The 21472-nt window shown below is 42.5% G+C and overlaps 1 protein-coding gene across 1 annotated transcript; it reads right to left on the bottom strand.

Annotated features, from left to right (window-relative positions):
- Zfp42 (ZFP42 zinc finger protein) lies at positions 1 to 10465 on the bottom strand. Its single transcript, XM_021225094.2, has 2 exons — positions 10460 to 10465; positions 1 to 2370 (listed from the first exon to the last, which is right to left on the bottom strand). Exons 1-2 carry the CDS (start codon positions 10463 to 10465, stop codon positions 1453 to 1455), a joined length of 924 nt encoding a protein of 307 aa, XP_021080753.1. The 3' UTR covers positions 1 to 1452.
- Between the last annotated feature and the right edge of the window lie 11007 nt (positions 10466 to 21472).

Here is a 21472-nt window from a genome sequence, read left to right as displayed (position 1 = left end):
TGATTTAGGCAATTGTTTTTATTGCGTGGACATTTACGTTATGAATTTGCTACATTATATACAACTCACTTAATGTCCTCGGGGAAAAACACGAATGCAAGCATTTTCGAAAGAACTCTAGAAATAAAATTTACTGGGTCAAGAGTACTACACATTTATGATTTGTATCCTCAAAAATCATACTGCAGAACCAGAATGGGATCTTATTCTGAAGGTCTTTTTTATAGATAATTGAGATGACAGGTCTTCAGGATAGAATGTTACTTGATGACTGGTATCTCGAGAAAGGGAATCTGAACAGAAAACAGCAAGTGACGTAAGAAGACACGGCTGACACAGGAGGTAAACACACAGCAGGTGTGACCATTCGATTTTGGGTGGGCAGCCTCCAGAACTAGGAGATAATGCATTTCTGGTATTTGAAGCACTCTGTGTTGGTCACTCTGGTGGTAGCCCTCAGAAATTTACTAGAACACTCCAGCGGCACATCTCTGAATAGACAATTTCTACCCTAACAGACTGGTGTATCAACACAGAATGTTAGTAACTCTGTTTTTGGAAAACAGAGTGTAGTCCTGGCCAAATTGCTACTTGCTTTGTGAACTAGGCTGGCCTCAAACACAGAGATCTGCCTGCCTATACTTCCTGAATGCTGGGATCAAAGGTGTACCACCACACTACACCCTTTTGCTATATTAAAAAAAAAAATCCCTTTTTCTTCCTCTCCTCTTCAGACATGGTGCCTCTATACAGTTTTGGCTGGCCTCCCAAGCTTGAGGTTGACCAGGCTGGCCTCAAACTCACAGATCTGCTGCCTCTGCCTCCTGAGGGCCAGCATTAAAGGCACGATGACCAGCTGTTATCTTTTTAATGTGGTTTTGATTTTTCAGAAATTTAGCAGATTTCTAGAACTCTTATGTCCTTTTATTTTGAAACATCTAAAATTTTCAGATGGGCCAACTTTATTATATAACCACTCACATATAATTATGATTAATAGTTTGACATAAAAACATGTAAGTAACTCATTCGTTTGTTGACTACAGCCAAAATTTTCCACTCTTTAGGATTATCTCATCTACATGAAGCACAGTTTTAAAGGTAAGAGCCAGGCAGTTAGAAACCGCATAATTAAAAATCAGTGATTTCTGTATGAAGTATGCAAAAAACCCCTCATTACATTCAATAATGCATCATATACATCAAGGATTATGCTTTTGAAGCGACTTCATCATTGACTTTACAATTGGAACTACACCACGAAATATAAAAATGTTCTTAAGATGGTATAATGAAGCATAAAAAAATAAGAGTATGCTTTCTAAGTTGCAAAAGTGTCTTAGCCATGATGGCATCACACCCTTACAAACAATAATCCACAAAGCACATATCCCGATTGACTCATCCATTTAAGACTACCCGACCTGCGGACAGTCTCTGTCTTGGTTTTCTTCAGCATCTCTTCCCTGCCTTTTTGTGGATTAGGATGTGAGTTTTCATGTTATTTGACTGAATAAAGCTCTTCTGGCAGCCGTCAAAGGGGCACACAAAGCGCTTCTCACCAGTGTGGATGCGGATATGTGTGCGCAAGTTGAAGTCCAGCGAGAAGCACTTCCCACACCCTTCGAAAGTGCACCGGAATGGCTTCTCTCCGCTATGGACCAGAAGATGTCTCTTGAGTTTCGAGCTCTCTACAAAAGCTTTCCCACACTCGGCACACACGTGCGGACGGGGACCGTGGACAAGCATATGTTTCCTCAGGGCGGTCTTGTTCCTCAGCTTCTTCCTGCACCCTGTCTGAGGACACTCCAGCATCGATAGTGGAGCACAGTGTTTACCACCCTTCGGCTTCTCTGCAGGAGGTTCCGCAAGCTGCTCATGATCTGATAAATCAGTTTCCAATGATGATTTTTCAACGGGAAGTTTCTCGCTAGTCACGTCCTTGGAAGACTCAAGGGCTGAGTTCGCTCCAACAATCTCTTGAGGCTGTTCTTGCTTGGCGTCTCTTTTGTCCTGCTTTGCACCCTTAGTCACATATTCCAAAGAACTTTCAAGAAGGGAACTTGCATCAAGAACCTGGAGAGAAAGGCCCTGTTCGGCTTTCTCTAGGTTTTCGAAACATTTAAAAAGTAAATCCTCTTCCAAAATAGGTTCAGAAAACTCACCTCTGATGATGTACTCTATGTAACCATCGGGAAAGTCATCTTCCTCGGTCTCTGGGCTTGTCTCACTGTATACATCTTCATTGTGAATGGTGTCTTGAGTCACCTCCTCTTGTTTGGGGCTCGCTCTACTACTGAGAGCTCTTCTGCCCAGGCCTTTCTGGCCACTTGTCTTTGCCATTTTCTTCATTTGCTTATGTTGTTTTGGCTAATTCCGTCGTGAAAGAGGAATGTTAATCTCTTCCAGGCAGCGCCGATCCACAAGAGTCACCCCCAGGACACACCTGCCTTAGATAATAACCTGAAATTAAAATGTATTCCAATACTACAGTCACTGTGAGAAAATGACTTCGGTAAATAAATGCTACAGAGAGTGGCATGGCTCAGCAGGAAGTTGCCAGTCCCTCACCAGAATTTGATCATAGAAAGCAAGCATTAGAAAGAAACCAAATCCCACAGATTGTCCTCTGATCTTCACAGTGAGCTTGTTCTCTAGCTCTCTTACAAAATGTTTTACCACATGATCATTTCATTAGAGCTGAATAAGAGTTTCACAAACTCCTTCATGACAAAAGTCGTGGAGAGATTACGGATACAAGGGACATACCCAAACATAATAAAGGCAATTTACAGGAGGCCGATAGCCAACATCAAATTAACTGAAGAGAAATTCAAAGCAATTCATTAAAATCAGAAATGTTCACTCTCTAGAGTCCTATTCAATATAGTACTTGAAGTTCTCCCTAGAGCAATAAGCCAACAACAAAAGATCAAGGGGACACAAATTGGAAAGGGAGAAGTGAGAGCATCATTATTTATACATGGTATGATAGTATACATAAACAACCCCAAAAATTCTACCAGGGAATTCCTACAGCTGATAAACAACTTCAGCAAAGTAGCTGGATACAACATTAACTAAAAAAAAAAAAGCGGTAGCTGTCCCACATGTGAAAGACTGAAAGAAATCAGGGAAAATAACACCCTTCACAATAGCCACAAACAATATAAAATATCTTGGAATAACCTTAAGCTAGCAAGTGAAACAATTTTATGATAAAAACCTCAAGTCTTTGAAGTAACGGAAAATACAAAAGATGCTAAGATCTCCCATGCTCAAGGATTGGAAGAATTAACATAAGAAAAATGGTCATCCTACCAAAGGCAATCTACAGATTCAACACAATTCCCATGAAAATCCCATCAAAATGTGGAGTAAGGAAGGGGACACTCCTCCGTTGCTGGAGAACAGTACAAATTTGTACAAGCACTAGGGAACTCACTATGGTGCTTCTTCAGAAAACTGGGAATCTATCTACTTCAAGACTCAACTATACCCACAGAATGCTCAGTCACACCACACTCTTGCTCAGCTATGTTCATAATAGCTTTATTCATAACAGTCAGAAACTGGAAACAACCTAGATAGACCTCAACCTAAGAATGGACAAAGAAAACATGGTACATTTTTACAATAGTCTTACTCAGTTATCAAAAATACATATGATATTACCCTTAATCCCAGCATTCAAGAGGCAGAAGCATTGCCTGTATATAATCCCAGCACTTGGGTGGCAGAGGGGGTCTTTGTGAGTTCAAGGTCAAGGCTAGGCTGGTATACAAAACCCATTCCATGACAGCCAGAGCTGTAACAGAAACTGTCTTAAAAAACCAAAACCAAGTCAGGTGTTGGTGGCTCACAACTTTAATCCCAGCACTCAGGAGGCAGAGGCAGGTGGATTTCTGTGAGTTCAAGGCTAGCATGATCTACAGGAGTTCCAGGACAGGCTCCAAAACAATGCAGAGAAACCCTGTCTTGAAAACCAAAACAAAAAACAACAACAACAAAAAAAACATACACACACACACAAAAAAAACCCAAACCAACAACAAAAATAAAGACACCATGGAACTAGGTCTGGGTCTAAGGTAACCCAGACCCAGACAAACATGTTATGTACACACATATTAATAGATATTAACTGTAAAGTACATGATAATCATGCTACAACCCACAGACCCAGAGAAGGTAGCAAGAAGGGCTCAAATAGAGGGTGGATGCATGGATCTCCCTGGGAAGAGGAAAGAGAATGGAGTTTTTGGGTAGAGTGGGAGTGGGTGGGGATGGAAACAAAACAGGAGGGATTAGCTGGGGGAAGGAGGAATGGAAGGAGAGAGTACCGGAAGAGACGTCGGGAATTGGTCATTTCGGGGTCGCTGTGGAAATCAAGTGCAGTGGAAGCTCCTTGGAATTTATGACAGTGACCCTATGGATGACTCCTAGTGATGGGGGATATGGAGCCTGAATTGGCCATCTTCTGTAACCAAGCAAGGCTTCCAGTGGTAGATAGGACACCAACGTAGTCACAAAACCTTCGACCTACAACCTGTCCTACCTGCAAGATATGCTGGGGAAATGTCTCAGAACTTGTAGGAGTGGCCAATCAATGACTGCTCTAACTTTAAACCATGCTTGATACTGCCTGGATGTCCAGGAACCGGAAGTTGGATATCCCAGAGACTCCAGGGCAGATACAAACATGACTGGAAAAAAGTCAATGAAATTATTTTTAATGATACTCTGCTATATTCATACATGCCTAGCCCAATTGTCAGTGAGGAGTGGGAACAGATGCAGAGATTCCAGGAACCCTGCATAACAGGATGAGGAAGGATTGCAGGAGTCAAAGCGGTTGAGGATACCAGGAGAACAAAGCCCACACTGCAAAATCAACTAAGCAGAGCTCCAATTGGCAATCATGGAGCCTGCATGGGTCTGACCTAGGTCCTCTGCATGTATGTAATGGTTGTTTAGCTTGGGTTTCTTTGTGGGACTCTAGGGAGGAGGGGTGTCTCTGACTTTTTTGCCTATTCTTGGGACCCCTTTCCTCCTACTGGGTTGCCTCGTCCATCCTTGATGAGGGTTTGAATATTGTTATGCCATGTTTGGTTGACATCCCTGGGAGGCCTCCTCTTTTCTGAAGGGAAAGGGAGGAGCAGGGGGTCTGGGGAAGGGTGGGGTGTGGGTGGGCAGAGGACTGGGAGGAGTGGAGGAAGGGCAAACTGAGGTTGGGATGCATTGTATGAGAAAAGAATAAATAAAAAGAAAACAGGTTTGGTCAGGCGTTGGTGGCGCACACCTTTAATCCCTGCACTTGGGAGGCAGAGGCAGGCGGATCTCTGTGAGTTCAAGACCAGCCTGGTCTACAGAGCCAGTTCTAGGACAGCCTCCAAAACAATACAGAGAAACCCTGTCTCGAAAAACCAAAAAAAAAAAAAAAAAAAAAACCAAAAAAAAAAAAAAAAACCAAAAAAAAAAAAGGTTTATAACTCACTTTGCAAAAGGAGTAACTAACTTACAACTAACATCTTAAGACTATAAGAGCCGGGCGTTGGTGGTGCACTCCTTTAATCCCAGCACTTGGGAGGCAGAGGCAGGCGGATCTCCGTGAGTTCGAGGCCAGCCTGGTCTACAAAGCTAGTTCCAGGACAGCCTCCAAAACAATACAGAGAAACCCTGTCTCAAACCCCCCCCCAAAAAAAGACTATAAGAAAATGAATTGTGAGCCTGAACACACATATGCACAACTGGAACTTTCCAGTGGACCACACGTCCTCACTGCTAGTACTGACTGAGCTCTTAGTATGGTGCCACCCTTATTCTATACTACACAATGCTCATGATACATCAGCAAATAAACACACACACACACACACACACACACACACACACACACTATGCCTTTATGGCACAGAATCTTCACAAGCACATAAAATGACAATGTGGGCTGGGGGTGTGGCTGTAGCTCAGTTGGTAGGGTGCACAAAGCCCTGGGTACAATCCCCAGCATAGCATAAAAGGACTACGGGACAACAGGCTTGTAACCCCAGCACTTGGAAGGTAGAGGTAGGGTGTCAGAAAAGGTCAGCCTCCTTTAATACCAGCACTAGGGAGACAGAGGCAGGCGGATCTCTGTGAGTTCGAGGCCAGCCTAGTCTACAAGAGTTCCAGGACAGGCTCCAAAACAATACAAAGAAACCCTGTCTCGAAAAACACACAACAGAAGCTGGGCGTTGGTGGCGCACGCCTTTAATCCCAGCACTTGAGAGGTAGAGGCAGGCGGATCACTGTGAGTTCGAGACCAGCCTGGTCTACAGAGTGAGTTCCAGGACAGCCTCCAAAGCCACAGAGAAACCCTGTCTCACCAAAAACACACACACACACACACACACACACACACACAACAGAATGACATAAAAAACACTAAATAAGGGCACTTGCAGAAAGTTTAAGTTTGCAATTTTAAACAGAGCACTTAGGCAAGTAAACCTATTAGGTCAGTTGCAGTTGATGAGATATTTGGGAGGCAATGAAGGACACAGCCCTGCTTCCTTTCATATGTAAGAGCTGTCAAAGGGAAATGAAAGAAGCTTGTAAGGCACATGCCCATCATGGCACTCAGTAAATGCTGGGCATGCACTCAGTTAGTGCTATTTTAATTCATTTTACTCCTTCTACACTGGATCCTGTTGCTTTAAGTGAGGTAGGGACAGTAGCTATTATTTTTATTATTATTATTAGTAGTAGTAGTAGTAGTAGTAGTAGTAGTAGTAGTAGTAGTACAGAGCCAGATATAGGGTTGGTAGGCCCCATGTTTTAGTCTAAACTATTCAGCCTTGTTGAAGTGAGAAGCAATTGCAGTGAGTAAAAGGAATGAGGATGTTGTTACAATAAAATAGGGAGAGGCAAGATTTCATTACCAAGCTTCAGTTGGCTGGCCTATTTTCTAGAAGATTCTTTGGAATCCAAAAAATAAAAAAAAATTAAAACATCTATGGAATCCTGTATCTTGTGAATTTAAGACATAATGAAGTCATGGGGTGATAATTTGGCTATTTTCTCATTATATAAAAAAAAAACAAACCAAATAAAAATCCCAAGAAGAACAAAAGCCAAATCTAAACAGCAAGACCATTTAAAAGTTGCAGCATGTTATTGTTGTGTTTCTGCCTTTTGCTTAATGTTCAAATTGAGTGCCTGATAAAAAGATGTCTTTATTGTTCTGATGTCTTGCTGTAAGGAACAGAAATTAAATGCTCTTTAAGCAAGTGCAAATGTGAAAGCTATGTGATGATTATTAACAGCTTAAAACTACTTTGAAGTGGCCATGCTAAAAAAAAAAAGAAAGACAGAAAGAAAAAAGAAAATCACAAACAGAGACATGACCATTTGCTTTTGACAAAAAGATGAATAAATCAAACGAAAACAAAGCACACTGCACTTCAGCTGCTAGGGCAAGAACACCCCACCCATCACATCTACTGTTGGCCACTTAAAGTCATCGATCATGATTAAGGAAGGCCTATCCAAAGACCGTTTAGCAAGATCTTAGGCCATGACCACACCTATGATGGTATACAAAAGCTGTTCTCTCAATAGCTTCATCTAAAATAACTGCAGCTTGATTTGATTCTCTTCTCTCCAAGCTTATCTCTTTACATTCGATTTCTCCTAGTCTTCCCTTGCTTAAAGAGTTTGCCAATAGGCAGTGAATCAGCAAAAGTATAAAACACTAATGTCCGTTTTTTTTTTTTTTGTTTTTTACACTTCAGGCACTGGCATATGCTTCATAAAGATTAGCATTGTGTGCTGGGCATTGGTGGCGCACGCCTTTAATCCCATCACTTGGGAGGCAGAGGCAGGCGGATCTCTGTGAGTTCGAGGCCAGCCTGGTCTACAAAGTGAGTTCCAGGACAGCCTCCACAGCTACAGAGAAACCCTGTCTCGAAAAACAAAACAAAACAAAACAAAAAAAAAGATTAGCATTGTGTTAGGAATGACAATGAGCAGAACCCGTCAAACATGTTGGGTTCAAGTGAGAGGCCAACCTTAAAATGGTTCCTAAAGTAAGTTGTTTGAAGAAGACTTTGAATTTGTCTTTAATCCAAGGAGAGAGAAAAAACAAAGGCCTGAAGCAGACTGAGCGTCTTTGGGAAAGAAATCTTGAACCCATGTGATCTGGATGAAGAACAACAATCAAACCCCTTTAAATAAAAATTTATTACTTATAATAAACAAAAATAAAAAAAGAAAAGAAAAGGCTTATCAATTCTTCCATGGTAAAACTCACCAGGAGTCAGTCCAACATGGTAAGATCAACAACACCCAAGAACATATTCGAAAACATGAAGTAATATGTGCAGGGGGAAATGGCTAATAACATTCCCCCGCATGTGCAGCTGTGGTATAGTGGTGTTTCTAAATTGCCAACTAGGAGCTAGCTGGGGCTAAAATATTCACATTGATCCTGTTGAGGTTATCCTCTGAACACTCAGAATCAGTCATTCTCAGATATGAATTTTGACAACAAAGCCACATACTAATTTATAGTCCTCAGCTATGTGATTCTAAGCTACAGGAATCTAAGAAACAAAACAACCTTAATAATAGAGCTGGCCAGCAACAAAGCTCTGTAGGAAAAGTCACTTGCTGCCAGTGACATGTGGTAGAGAGAATAGACTGACTTCCACTTGCACCTAAATACACTAAACACACACATACACACACACCATAAAATATAAAAATAAAAGGAAAGGCTAGGTGGTGATGGCACACATTTTTAACCCCAGCACTCGGGAGGCAGAGGCAGGAGGATCTCTGTGAATTCGAGGCCAGCCTGGTCTACAGGGCTAGTTCCAGAACAGCCTCCAAAGTCACAAAGAAACCCTGTTTCGAAAAACCAAATAATAATAATAATAAAATAAATAAAATAAAATAAATAAAAGGAGAGAAACTTCAAAATAGAAACTGAAAATGTTCCTTTGTAGCGTTTAGGTGTCCTGGAGTGGTTATTCCCATTTACCATCCAGGGCTCTGACAGCAAGCATGCTCACAAGGACTTGCACACAAACAAGAATTGCATTCTGTCTCCACCAACAGTGTAGGGATGTGTGGCAGACACCAAGACCCACTGTCACCCATGTGCTGAGAGGAGTGGGCTGGCTGTAAATTTCTGCTAGGCTGGCCAAAAGGGGCAAAGCCAAAGCCAGATGCCAGGCACACAAGACACCTTCCCCATACAACACTTTTTTTTTTTTCTAAGACAGGGTCTTGTTTTTTCCAGGTGGGCCTTAGACTTACTATGCAGCCAAGGATGTACAGCTACTTCCCAACCTGAGTGCTGGGGGGTCACAGGCTATGCACACCTGGCACTTTTAATTCTCCTAATTTCAACCAATCAACATAATAAGCTCTCCCTAGAACAAGGCACCCACCCCACTAGTCCACGGCATGTTCTCTCTCACTAACACACCCCTGCTTCGTGCCACTGTTAGCATGTAGGATCACACCCACCTTCACTTCCGAGCTCTGCTTAAACATTGCTTTCTCAGAATTTCCCTTATGTGCATTTAGACTCCACACTAAATGTTCCCCAGCTTCTTATGCTACACAGAAGAACACAGTTCTTGGGCTGGAGACATGGCTCAGGGGTTGTGAGCACTGGCTGCTTTTCCAGAGGACCTGGGTTCAGTGCCCACAGCCACACAGTGGTCACAACCATCTGTAACTCTAGTTCCAGATCTGACACCTTCACCACCAGTGCACATATAATAAAGTTAAATACATTAAAAAACAAAGAACACAGTTCCTGGCATAGTGTGTAAAATAGTTTAGTCTTACCTGCTGGCTGGATTGTACTTTCACACTGCCAAATGCAAAAGTCTCCTGTCTTCTTTATCACGTGGCCCAGCTTAGTCCATTTCTCTATAGAAATGAGTTTATGAATATGCGTTAGTTATAGTTCTGGTGAGACCTGATTCAATTATCTTCAAAAAGTTAATTTATACTAAGCATTTATTTACAACTTTAGATACTTAATGAAAAATTTTCAATAGATTACAAATGCTATTTAGATAGAGTATTTCTGAACTGTCAAAGAGACACATATTTTATGAATATATCATCATCTAATCTAAATACAGCCATTTACTTTTCTTCATTATGTTATTTATCAGATATTTGAGCATTATACTATCTCGCACCCAATATGCAACCTTGTGAGAATGGCAAATAAAGTTAGGATGATTTTTTTTTTCCGAGACAGGGTTTCTCTGTAGCTTTGGAGGCTGTCCTGGAACTCACTTTGTAGACCAGGCTGGCCTCGAACTCACAGAGATCCGCCTGCCTCTGCCTCCCGAGTGCTGGGATAGGATGATTTTTTTATGTTGTTACTGTGTTGTGGAGACTGACTTGAACTCATGATCTCCTTCCCTTGCTTTCCAAACTCTGGGATTACCGACATGTTGCCACCCAACTGGTCCCAAAAGCTTCTAATTAGTCGTAATAACCACACAACAAGTGCTTACTGGCAAATACAGATAAAGATAAAAATCTAATGACATGGGATAAAACTAGTGCTTCATTTCTCAAACGGAAATTCTTCAATCATCTGACATTGTTCTAGGAACTCAATATAAAGAACGAAAAAGACCCAAAGTTCCCAGTTATCACAGAGACATGCTTTCATAATGCAGGGGGCACAGAGGGTAAACAGTAAATCAACAAAATAATTTCTAATAGAGAAAAATACTCAGGGAAACATTCGAGTCGAGAGACGGCGGACGGGAAGGAAGCCATTTTTGTAAGGACCATCTAGGAAAGCCTCCGAAACAAAACAAAGCAAAAAAAAAAAACAAAACAAACCAGAAACAAAAAAGAGAGGGTGAGATTAGAGCTCCCAAATGCCCCGCTTTACCGAGCAAAGTAAAAGAGGATTTCATTCAGGATGTCAGGAAATGGAAAAAGGTTTAAGTACCGAAGGAAGCCATATTTACTACAGGAGGAAGCCATATTTACCACGATGCCGTAATCTTCTCTCTCTTTTTTACCTTCTCCCCTCTTTGGTTTTTCAAGACAGGGTTTCTCTGTGTAGCCCTGGCTGTCCTAGAACTCGCTTTGTAGACCAGGCTGGCCTCGAGCTCAGAGATTCGCCTGTCTCTGCCTCCAGAGTGCGGGGATTAAAGGCGTGCGCCACCATTGCTGGGCGGAAGCCGTAATTCTTATAAGACAGGGACAGGTAGTGGTGGTCAGAGTCCAGGCGCAGAGGAGACTGGGAATTCTATAGAAAGTCATTTGCATTGTGTTGCTACACCAAAGGAAACCCCTACAGGGTTGCAAAGCAGCCGCAGGCTCTAGTTTACGTTACATGGATTGTTACGCCTCCACTATTGAGAGACAGGACTGAAAAGAGAACTCCTCGGGTAATTTGAGAAAGAAGATCTGGAATGCAGAGAGTGGGACAACAGGAAGAAGTTCTTTCCAGTTTCCTGTTGGATTGGAAAATGGGATGAGGAAACTGGAAAACGAGCAAAGTAAAACAATAAAGCTGTCCTATTTTCTAACCTAGCGAAATTTACAGAGATAAGTGGAGAGAGAAATGTACGTGTCCTGTTGTCACGATAATTTGAATATTCTAATGTAATGTATTTCGCAGAAATAAAGCCCATGAAAATTTGAAACAAGCTGGGCGTTGGTGGTGCACGCCTTTAATCCCAGCACTACGGAGGCAGAGGCAGGAGGATCTCTGTGAGTTCGAGGCCAGCCTGGTCTACAGAGCGAGTTCCAGGACAGCCTCCAAAACAATACAGAGAAACCCTGACTCTAAAAACAAAACAAACAACAACAACAAAAATTGAAACAAAATTTAAAGCACAATTCCAACCAGAATTCTTCCTTTAATATGTATCTACTTTGCTCCTCAATCTGCTTGAAAGCTGGTGGCCAATGACTCAAGGTAGTCGGCGATCGATGCAATCTGGAAGCTAGCAGCATTTTAGATGCCAAGCCTAGCTCATCACCACTTCTCAAAAACTCTCCATTTGTAGTTTTCAAGCCCTTCCCTCTTCCCTCTCATCGCAGAAAAACAGACAAAACTCAACCCTGTCATGAAGCGTGACTTACCCAATGCCTCTTCGATGCGCTCTGCTTTTTCCTACTCCGCTTCCTTTCTGAAACCCCAAGAAGAAACTGTCACTCGTACCCAGAGCAGCAGTGGAAATCTCGGCGACCTCGAGCTTGGTTACTTGGACCCCGCCGGTTCAGATGGTCGGGCTCTGTTCCGGCCACACCTAGACAGCCGCCTGCTCCGCCTGCAGTAGGCTGAATTCCCCAGGAAAAGCGCTCTAGGTGGAAGCCGGTGTGGTGGGCGTGGCCCTGGGACTAAGGGCGGACCACCCGGAGCAGGCCCCGTGTCCTGGGCCTAGGGTGGGGTCTGGGACCTTGGGGCGGAGGCCGCTCCAGAGTCACAGAGGCAAAAGCCTCTTCGGGATCCCTAGCCTTAAGGTACAGTAAATTCTCGGTACCTGTCTACGAACTCATGACATATGTGTAACCAAATTTATGGTTTTATTACCCGATGGAAAGAAAATCAAACAGAGAATGCAGTTTCTACCTCCTAAACACACAGCCAAAACTTTCTTTGCACATTCGTTCCATCTCCCCTCTGGATCCTTCTGGATGCCGGCCTCCCCGGACCCCGACTTAGGAGCCTTAATTTTTTTCAGCCTTCAACCTGACTGTTGGAAAAACCCTCAAAGCAACATAACGCACTTTGAGAGCATGGGTCAAGCAGCATTCACCACTGACTAAGGTCTAGTGAAATTTAATGGTTTGCATAAATACACCAGCACCATTAAAACAAAAACCAAATCAATATTTAAGAGCCTCTTACATTTAATTGAACCTGAAACTGTAATTTACTTATCAGGAGGAATCAGTCATTTATTCTGGTTAGCTTGCTTTTTTTTTTTAATAAGATTTACTTGTGAAGCGGGTCGTTGGTGGTGCTCACTTTTAATCCTAGCACACCGGAGGCAGAGGCAGGCGTCTGTGAGTTCAAGGCCAGCCTGGTGTACAGAGCAAATTCCAGGACAGCCTCCAAAACAATACAGAGAAACCCTGTCTCGAAAAACCAAAAAAACAAAAAACAAACAAACAAACAACAACAGCAAAAAAAAAAAAAAAAAAAAAAAACCTGTGAGACTGAAAAGGGAAAATTTCGGGCTGGTGAAACAGACTCTTACTCTTTGAAGGCTTTTCCACCAAATGCCCCTGCCCATCTGAGTAGAGATTGAATAAACCTTCCTTTTAGCTTCCTTCTCCCAGGAACAGGTTCTCTGAGGTGAATTTCTGGCTGAAGGGAGAATAAGGAATTGCTTGCCTCCTGGTTTCTAGTGTACCTCATTGTGGCTTTTTACAAAGTGCTTCGGCAAATTATCAAGTCCTCAGATCAGGTTTGCCTCAGTCTGTGGGTTTGTGTGTTCATATGATTACAAAAGTTAGTTGAGGCCTGAAGAGATGACTCAGAAATTAAGAGCACTGGCTGCAGCGGGGTGGTGGTAGTGCATGCCATTAATCCCAGCACTCGGGAGGCAGAGGCAGGTGGATCTCTGTAAGTTCAAGACCAGCCTGGTCTACAAGAACTAGTTCCAGGACAGCCTCCAAAGCCACAGAGAAACCCTGACTCGATGGCTGCTCTTCCAGAGGTCCTGAGTTCAATTCCCAGCAACTACATGGTGGCTCACAACCATCTATAATGGGATCTGGTGCCCTCCCTCTGGCCTGCAGGCATACATATATGTAGAACACACTGTATACATGATAAATAAATCTTTAAAAAAATTTAGTTGAAGCAGCCTTGTTTACAAGTGAGAGCCTATTTCAAATTTTCCCCCTTCAGTTACTGTTTAGGTTTCAACATCAAGGACAAGGCAGAAAACCTTTCTTTGACCGAATCATTCAGAGCCAGAGCCACACCCTTTTGCTATCAAGTTCTTACCCTCAGCGGTAAGACACTGGACGAGCCAGATTATTGTGTTCCCTCGCTTTGCAGTGTTTTGTTGGCCCTCTAGTTTGACTCGGGGTGAGGCTGTGGCTAGGGACCTACAGATAGCAGCTGAGGACACTCTGCCATTCCAATCCCACTCCACCGCACACATCTGTTCCAATCCCACTCCACCACACACATCTGTTCCAATCCCACTCCACCACACACATCTGTTCCAATCCCACTCCACCACACACATCTGTTCCAATCCCACTCCACCGCACACATCTGTTCCAATCCCACTCCACCGCACACATCTGTTCCAATCCCACTCCACCGCACACATCTGTTCTGGGTTTTTTGTTTTTTTTTTTGGATCCCAGTACAATGTAGCTTTCCTTTCCAAGTCCCTCTCCACACCCCAAAGTAACACTAGGGAATTAACTCACCTGCTATCACACGGATTTTGTTTAAGGGAACTTTTGTTTCTCCAAAATGAGTTAGGTAAGTAGTTAAACCACAGAAGGAAAGAAAAGGCTGTCTTTTGAGGTTCTACCCACAAGTAGAGCTTTTTCCAGGTTTGGTGGGTTACGCTTGTAAACCCAGCATTTGGGTGGCTGAGACTGTAGGGATGATTTTGAGTTGAGACAAAGCATAGTGAGTTCCAAGCTATCCTGGGTTATAGAATTTGCCTCAAGCAAATAAAAAAATGGCAACAACAAAGCCAGGTGTTGGTGGCGCAGCCTTTAATCCCAGCACTCGGGAGGCAGAGGCAGGTGGATCTCTGTGAGTTCGAGACCAGCCTGGTCTACAAGAGCTAGTTCCAGGACAGTCTCTAAAGCCACAGAGAAACCCTGTCTCGAAAAACCAAAAAAAAAAAAAAACCCAGAGTCTCCCTGATGGTAGACTGAAAGGCGTGCGCCACCAACGCCCAGCTACTAGATAACATTTTTATTTGAAGTTCACAAAGCAAAACACTAACCATAGATGTTATTTAGGCTACACAGATTTAAGTTTCTCTCCTATGCAGTATCCTTGTCCTAGCCAGGCCCTGGGGAGAAGGTTCCTGGAATTCCCTGGCCAAACTTGCAGCGCTAGAATTAAGATTAAAGTAGTGAGTTGCTAGCCTTCAGCAAATTTAAGGGCTTTAAGAAGAATTCATCAATAATCATTAACAATATTTAATACAGTTTAAAGAAAGGAGTTGAAATCAAAGTACAAAAATTCCTAAGGAAGCACCCAAATTGTAGGTGCAAGCAAAGTCAGAGGTCATGAATCAGTTACCATGGCAATGAAGTATGGAAAGGCACCTATTAAATTATCTCAGTAGACCAGGTGTTGGTGGCGCACGCCTTTAATCCCAACACTTGAGAGTCAGAGGCAGGCAGATCTCTGTGAGTTCGAGGCCAGCCTGGTTTACAGAGTTCCAGTACAGGCTCCAAAGAAACCCGAAAAAAAAATACATATATATACCTTTAATCCTAGCACTCATGAGGCAGAGGTAATTGGATCTCTGTGAGTTCAAGGCCAGCCTGTTCTACTAAGTGAGTTGCAGGACAGCCAGGACTATTACACAGAGAAACCCTGTTTAAAAAAACAAATTAAAAAATGATTAGCACAGTGAACAGAGGTGTTTGGCATTATGAGAACCCAAATTAGGAGAGTTCAAAGGTTTCGGAAGGTTTCCTGGGAGCTGCTGTGGACTGAATGAAGGAGTGACTTTAGAAACCAGGCAGGCGGATCTCTGTGAGTTTGAGGCCAGCCTGGTCTACAGAGCGAGTTCCAGGACAGCCTCCAAAGCCACAGGGAAACCCTGTCTCGAAAAAAAAAAAAAACCAGAGTCTCCCTGATGGTAGACTGAAAATTCTAGTCAGAGAAGGATGAGGACAGAAATAGGGAAGGTGGAGAAGGGGTTCAACCTCAGAGTCAGAGCCTTCAAGGTACTTTGATCTCCAACCCTACGGTGACGGGAAGAGGACAGAAAAGGAAATTTGGGATATTTGGGTGAACTGGCATATGCCTGCAATTCCTGCACGAAGGAGGAAGAAGCCAGAAGAACATCAATTCAATGTCCAGTCTCACCCTATAATGAGTTTGAGATTCTGCCGCAAAAAAGCAGCAGCACAAATAGGAAAAGATATATGGAGGGCAGTGAGAGATGAGAACGAATAATAACAAAATATAAGGATGTGTATGTATGGAAATGATACAATGAAACATCGCTTTGTATACTGATTTAGGAAAGAAAATACATATTACCTCTAAATGCTGATCAGTCTTAAAATTCCAAATACTTATTACTAATGCTTAGTTTATCTCTAATGGATTATTATTTTAGCTAATATTCACTGATTGCATTATATAGCATTTAATCTAGCAAATACATAATTTTTTTCAGTATTCTCATTAGAACTTACTTCATCTGCATTTTGAAATGATGATCCTGACCCACCAAAACTCCATGTCTAGAAACTTTGTCTAGACTCTAGGCAGAACCCTAAATCTATCAATACTGATCCAATGACTTCTGGTGGTCATATGTACCATTTTACATTATAGCCTTTATTTATTTTATCTATCTATCTATCTATCTATCTATCTATCTATCTATCTATCTATCTATTTATTTAAGAGACAGGGTTTCTCTGTATTACAGCTCTGACTGCGTTGTAGACCAGGCTGGCCTGGAACTCACAGAGATCCACGTGCCTCTGACTCCTGAGTGCTGGAATTAAAGGCATATGCCACCACATCCCGGCCAAGTCTTGCTATCTTTTTTTGTTTGTTTGTTTTTTGAGACTGGGTTTCTCTGTATTGTTTTGGAGGCTGTCCTGGAACTCGCTCTGTAGACCAGGCTGGCCTCGAACTCACAGAGATCCACCTGCCTCTGCCTCCCAAGTGCTGGGATTAAAGGTGTGCGCCACCAACGTCCGGGTCAAGTCTTGCTATCTTGATACAAACTTAAAATGTAAAGTTAATTTTTCTGAGTTCAGTCAACTGTTTAAAGAGATTGCTAGGCCGGGTGTTGGTGGCGCACACCTTTAATCCCAGCACTTGGGAGGCAGAGGCAGGCGGATCTCTGTGAGTTCGAGGCCAGCCAGATCTACAGAGCGAGTTCCAGGGCAGCCTCCAAAGCCACAGAGAAACCCTGTCTTGAAAAACCAAAAAAAAATAAAAATAAAAAATAAAAAAAATAATAAAGAGATTGCTAGATGCAGTTTCAATTTCCATGAAGGAGAGTGAGAACTCCACCAGATACTAATTTATGTTTCTACTGGGAATTCGATGTCTTCAAACTTAATTTCTAAGAGTGTAGTGAGGAACATTTATCTCTAGGCTTCACTCCTCTATTTTTAAAAATCTAAATGGAAAATGTTTGGTATTTCATGCTGAGACAAATGAAACTTCTCATTACATTCTCCTGGAGAATTCAGTAATGGCCTAAGTACAAGGGCTATCGGTCCCTTTTTACATGTCAGCTACTCTAACAATAATTTGTGACTGTTATTTTTTTGGCAGTGTCATGCAATAGTTCCTATGAACTCTTAGTATATCTGAATGTTTGTGTCCTTCCAATGTTTAGGTATTGAAATATAAAACCCCTGGAGCTGGAGACAAGGCTCAGCAGTCAAGGAACTCTTGCTGTTCTTCCAGAGGACCAAAGTTCAGTTACAAGCAACCACTACGGGCTCCACAGGATCCGACACCCTCTTCTGGCCCCACGGGCACCCACACATAAGTGACACACATCTGCACAGACACATATATACCATATATTCACACACATAAGTAAAGGTAATAAAAACAGACCAGAGAGAGACAGAGAGAGACAGAGGGAGAAACCTCCACGGGATGGGAGTAAGGGGTGTGGTTTTGAGGAAGTCGTTGCCTCTAAGTGCTCTGATTTCATGAATGTGAACAGTCCTCTTTAAACGAGGTCCTTGGGTGGTGGCACACACTGGATGGTAGTAAGGTGTGTGGCTTTCAGCAGGTCAAAGCTCCTAAGTGTTCTCATTTCCTGAATGTGAACAGTCCTCTTAAAAATACGCTTGAGGCCAGGGTGGTGCCGCTCACCTGCACTCTGACACAAGTGTTTGAGATCAGCCTCATTTCCACTGTGAGTTCCAGGCCAGCAGGGGTGGGGGTGGGGTAGGCAGTGGAACGTAGGGAAGCCTTGACTCAGGGAAAAGGAGAAGTGCTTTAGAGGAGCAGTTTGCCCTTCCATCTCTCAAGGACACACAAAAGGCACCACCCGCAGGAAACGCGCCTCCAGTGGACTTTGAATCTGGTGTTTCTCTGATCTGAGACTTCTCAGACCACCTCCTTACCTCCAAGCGCAAACAATACATTTCTGTAAGGTATGAATTATTCAATCGATCTTTGGAATCGTAACCTATGAACACTTAGAGAACTGCTCAAGCGACCCCCTTTGCCTAATACGCCTTGCTCTTCTGCTGAAAAATCTACTAAAATTGGCATCACCTGGGAGGACTCTGCTGAGCTAACACTGATTAATAGAATTCTCATATTGCCTTTCAGATTTTTGGGTCAAGCTCAAATAGAATGATTTTTTTCTTTTTAATTTTGGTGTGCTGTTCGATTTGTGTATGGGTCAAAAAGATATGGGGAGTTTCCATACCCTCTTCAACCAGCTTCCCTTAAGTTTAATATATTACATAGCCAATTTCCATTTAGTGTAAGGATTCCACAATGGCATAATGCTAGTAACCAAAACTCTTGGATCGAAGCAGTTTTTCTTTTTCTTTCTTTTTTTTGGGGGTTTTTTTTTTTTTTTTTTTTTTTTGGTTTTTCGAGACAGGGTTTCTCTGTGGCTTTGGAGGCTCGAAGCAGTTTTTCTATGAACATACTTTTATCTGTTCCAGGATCCAGTCCAAGATGCCATTTCCACCAAATCCCAGTTCTGGCTCAGAAAATGTAATTTATGTCTTGGAATATGTTTTCTTCTGCTACTTCCATAAAAATCAGCCCCACCCCAAGGTCCCAAATGTATACATTTTGTAAGCCTCTCATTGAGATTTGAGAGTTGATAGGAAACCTTTCAGAAACTCAGTACTGCACCTACCTCCACAGAATCATCAGGAATTAAGGGAATATATTTTGTGTCACATTATTATCAAAATGAAGTATGTATGTCTGCATGATGTGGGAAGTGAAAAACTAATAAGGTCCACATCTCTCTAGGGTTTTCTGGACTTATAAGGCCAGTCTATATGAAATGGGTAGAATGGGTAGAACAAATTGGTTGTTGGTTTGTATGATATTTGAAAAAGTGGCAATGTGATGATCGTATCTTGTTAGTGACACAGGCTGGCCTTATCTCAGCCAGGCAGGATCTAGGAAATCAACAGTTTTGGGACATGTAGTTATGTATAGCCTTTACGTTCATTTAGGGCTGGTGAGATGGCACAGCAGGAAAGGGGACTTGCTGCCAATCCTGAAAAGTCTGACTTGGGTCCAGGACCACATGGTAGAAGGAGAGCAGTCACTCTGGAAAGATATCTTATGACCTCTGCATCTGTGCCATGGCATATGGACCCCTCCCAAAAGACAGACAGGCAGACAGATGGATAAATAAATGACTACCTCCCTCCCCCCACACACTTTTTTGTTGTTTTGCTTTTAATTTTTGGATCTCAATACCTTCAATTGAGATGGAACCATCTCATGGGCAGAGACAAGAAGTTTGAAAATGTGGCTGCAAGAATTTTGCCTATGTATACGATTAGAAATGGATCAAAATGGGTAAAAGTGTCAAGCTAGTCTATGATCCACTTTGTAGTTAGAAAGAGTGCAGCTCCTTACTTCTCCAGTCTTCCCCACTGCCCTGTCTCACAGGAAGTAAAGCAGCAAAACTGGAGTGCACTGTATTATTTTTAAATGCCAGCTGTCATTTATGTCTGCATTTAATATCTTGGTTGTCCGCTTGTTCACACAGGTCTCATAGCTATCTGGTTGGCCTCAAACTTGCTACAGACCAGAGGATGACTTTAAACTTCTGATTCTTCCTGCCTCCAACTCTGAAGTGTGGGAATCGCAAGTGTGTGTCAATGTGTCAGATTTTCTTTGATGGGGAACAGGGCTACCAGACAAGATTTGTACCAGCTGAGAGCTACGTACCAGCTCCAACCATTAATATTTTAAGTATTATTTGTTAAAACAATGAAAGGATAGATAATATACAATGGAGTAGAGCCCAAAACAGACCAAATGCATGAGGTAACTTTGACTCACAACTATGGTGGCCCAAAGGCGCCATGGAAAATGCTCTTGTTTCCATTAGGTAATGATAAAACACTGTCTGCACAAGTGGGGGAAGATTTTATCTCCTAGCTCATATCACACACAAAAAGTAATTTCCAGTAAAGTTTAGGTATAAATGTGAATGCATAAAACCCTTCAGGCTCTTTAGTCATGAGCTTTCTGGAGTCTGTTCCTTTAACACCCTTCAGCCATGCACTTTCTGGAGCCTCTCTAGTCTATACAGGGTATTCCATGCTTTTACTTTCATTTTAATAAAACAACAGTTTTGCTACAAACAAGCAGCATATCACTTTAGAAGGAGGTCAGCAACCATCCGGATGACTCAGGAAGTAAAGGACTTTGTCACCAAGTCTGAGGCTCTTGGCTTCACTCCTGTGTCCCCCATGGTAGAAAGAGAGAACGAACATGGCTACGTTTTTTTTCTTTTGACCACCACATATGAACCTGGCATTCACCCCCCCTACAGTTAATTAAAGAAAAACCAAAGCAGAAAAAAATCCATGAGTGCATTTTCTTACATTTGGAATTAGGATAGTCTTAAACAATAGGAATAATCTGGATGGGATTAAAATTAAGGGATTTAAGAGGCACATCGGAGAGAATGGGGAGGGGGGCAATCTTCTAAAAATATCATTGATGGGGGAAGTCCTGTGTATATGTCAACAAAGCACTGTTGGCCAATAGGGAAGCAAGATAGGTGGGATTAGGAGTCTAGGAGGACTCTGGGTAGGAGAAACACAGGGGGTCATCATGTAGCCCGCCAGAGAATTAAGATGTCTGTCCGGTAAGAGAAATACTTAGATGGGTTAAATACTTAAGTCAGAGCTAGCCAGTAAGAAACAAGCAAGGCCAACAGCTTCATAGTTAATACAGCGTCTTGTGTGTTATTTAGGGACAACAGGAAAAGGCTTCTCTTTACAGATCATTGTGGTGGGATTTCCTCTAATGGTTTCTCTTCCCTTGAGAAGGAACCCAAGCCCCTCCCAGTCTTAGAAGGCACTATGGTCTGTCCCCAGCTCCTCATCTAGCTTCATTCATTTCCCTTTGAAAACATTCAGCTCCAAGGTTAATGATAGGACTTTTGCACATGTCCCTTTCTTCTTCCTGAAGTTCTTTATTCAAATCTCCACAACTTGTTTTTCATTCTGATCTCAGTTCAAGCACTAGATGGGGAATCATGTATGTGAGTGACCGGTCATTGTT

The sequence above is a fragment of the Mesocricetus auratus genome, unplaced genomic scaffold (genome assembly GCF_017639785.1).
Source record: "Mesocricetus auratus isolate SY011 unplaced genomic scaffold, BCM_Maur_2.0 Super-Scaffold_100026, whole genome shotgun sequence".
Taxonomy (NCBI): Eukaryota; Metazoa; Chordata; class Mammalia; order Rodentia; family Cricetidae; genus Mesocricetus; species Mesocricetus auratus.
The sequence above is the reverse complement of the archived record's forward strand: the minus strand, read 5'-3'. Positions and strand labels throughout refer to the sequence as shown.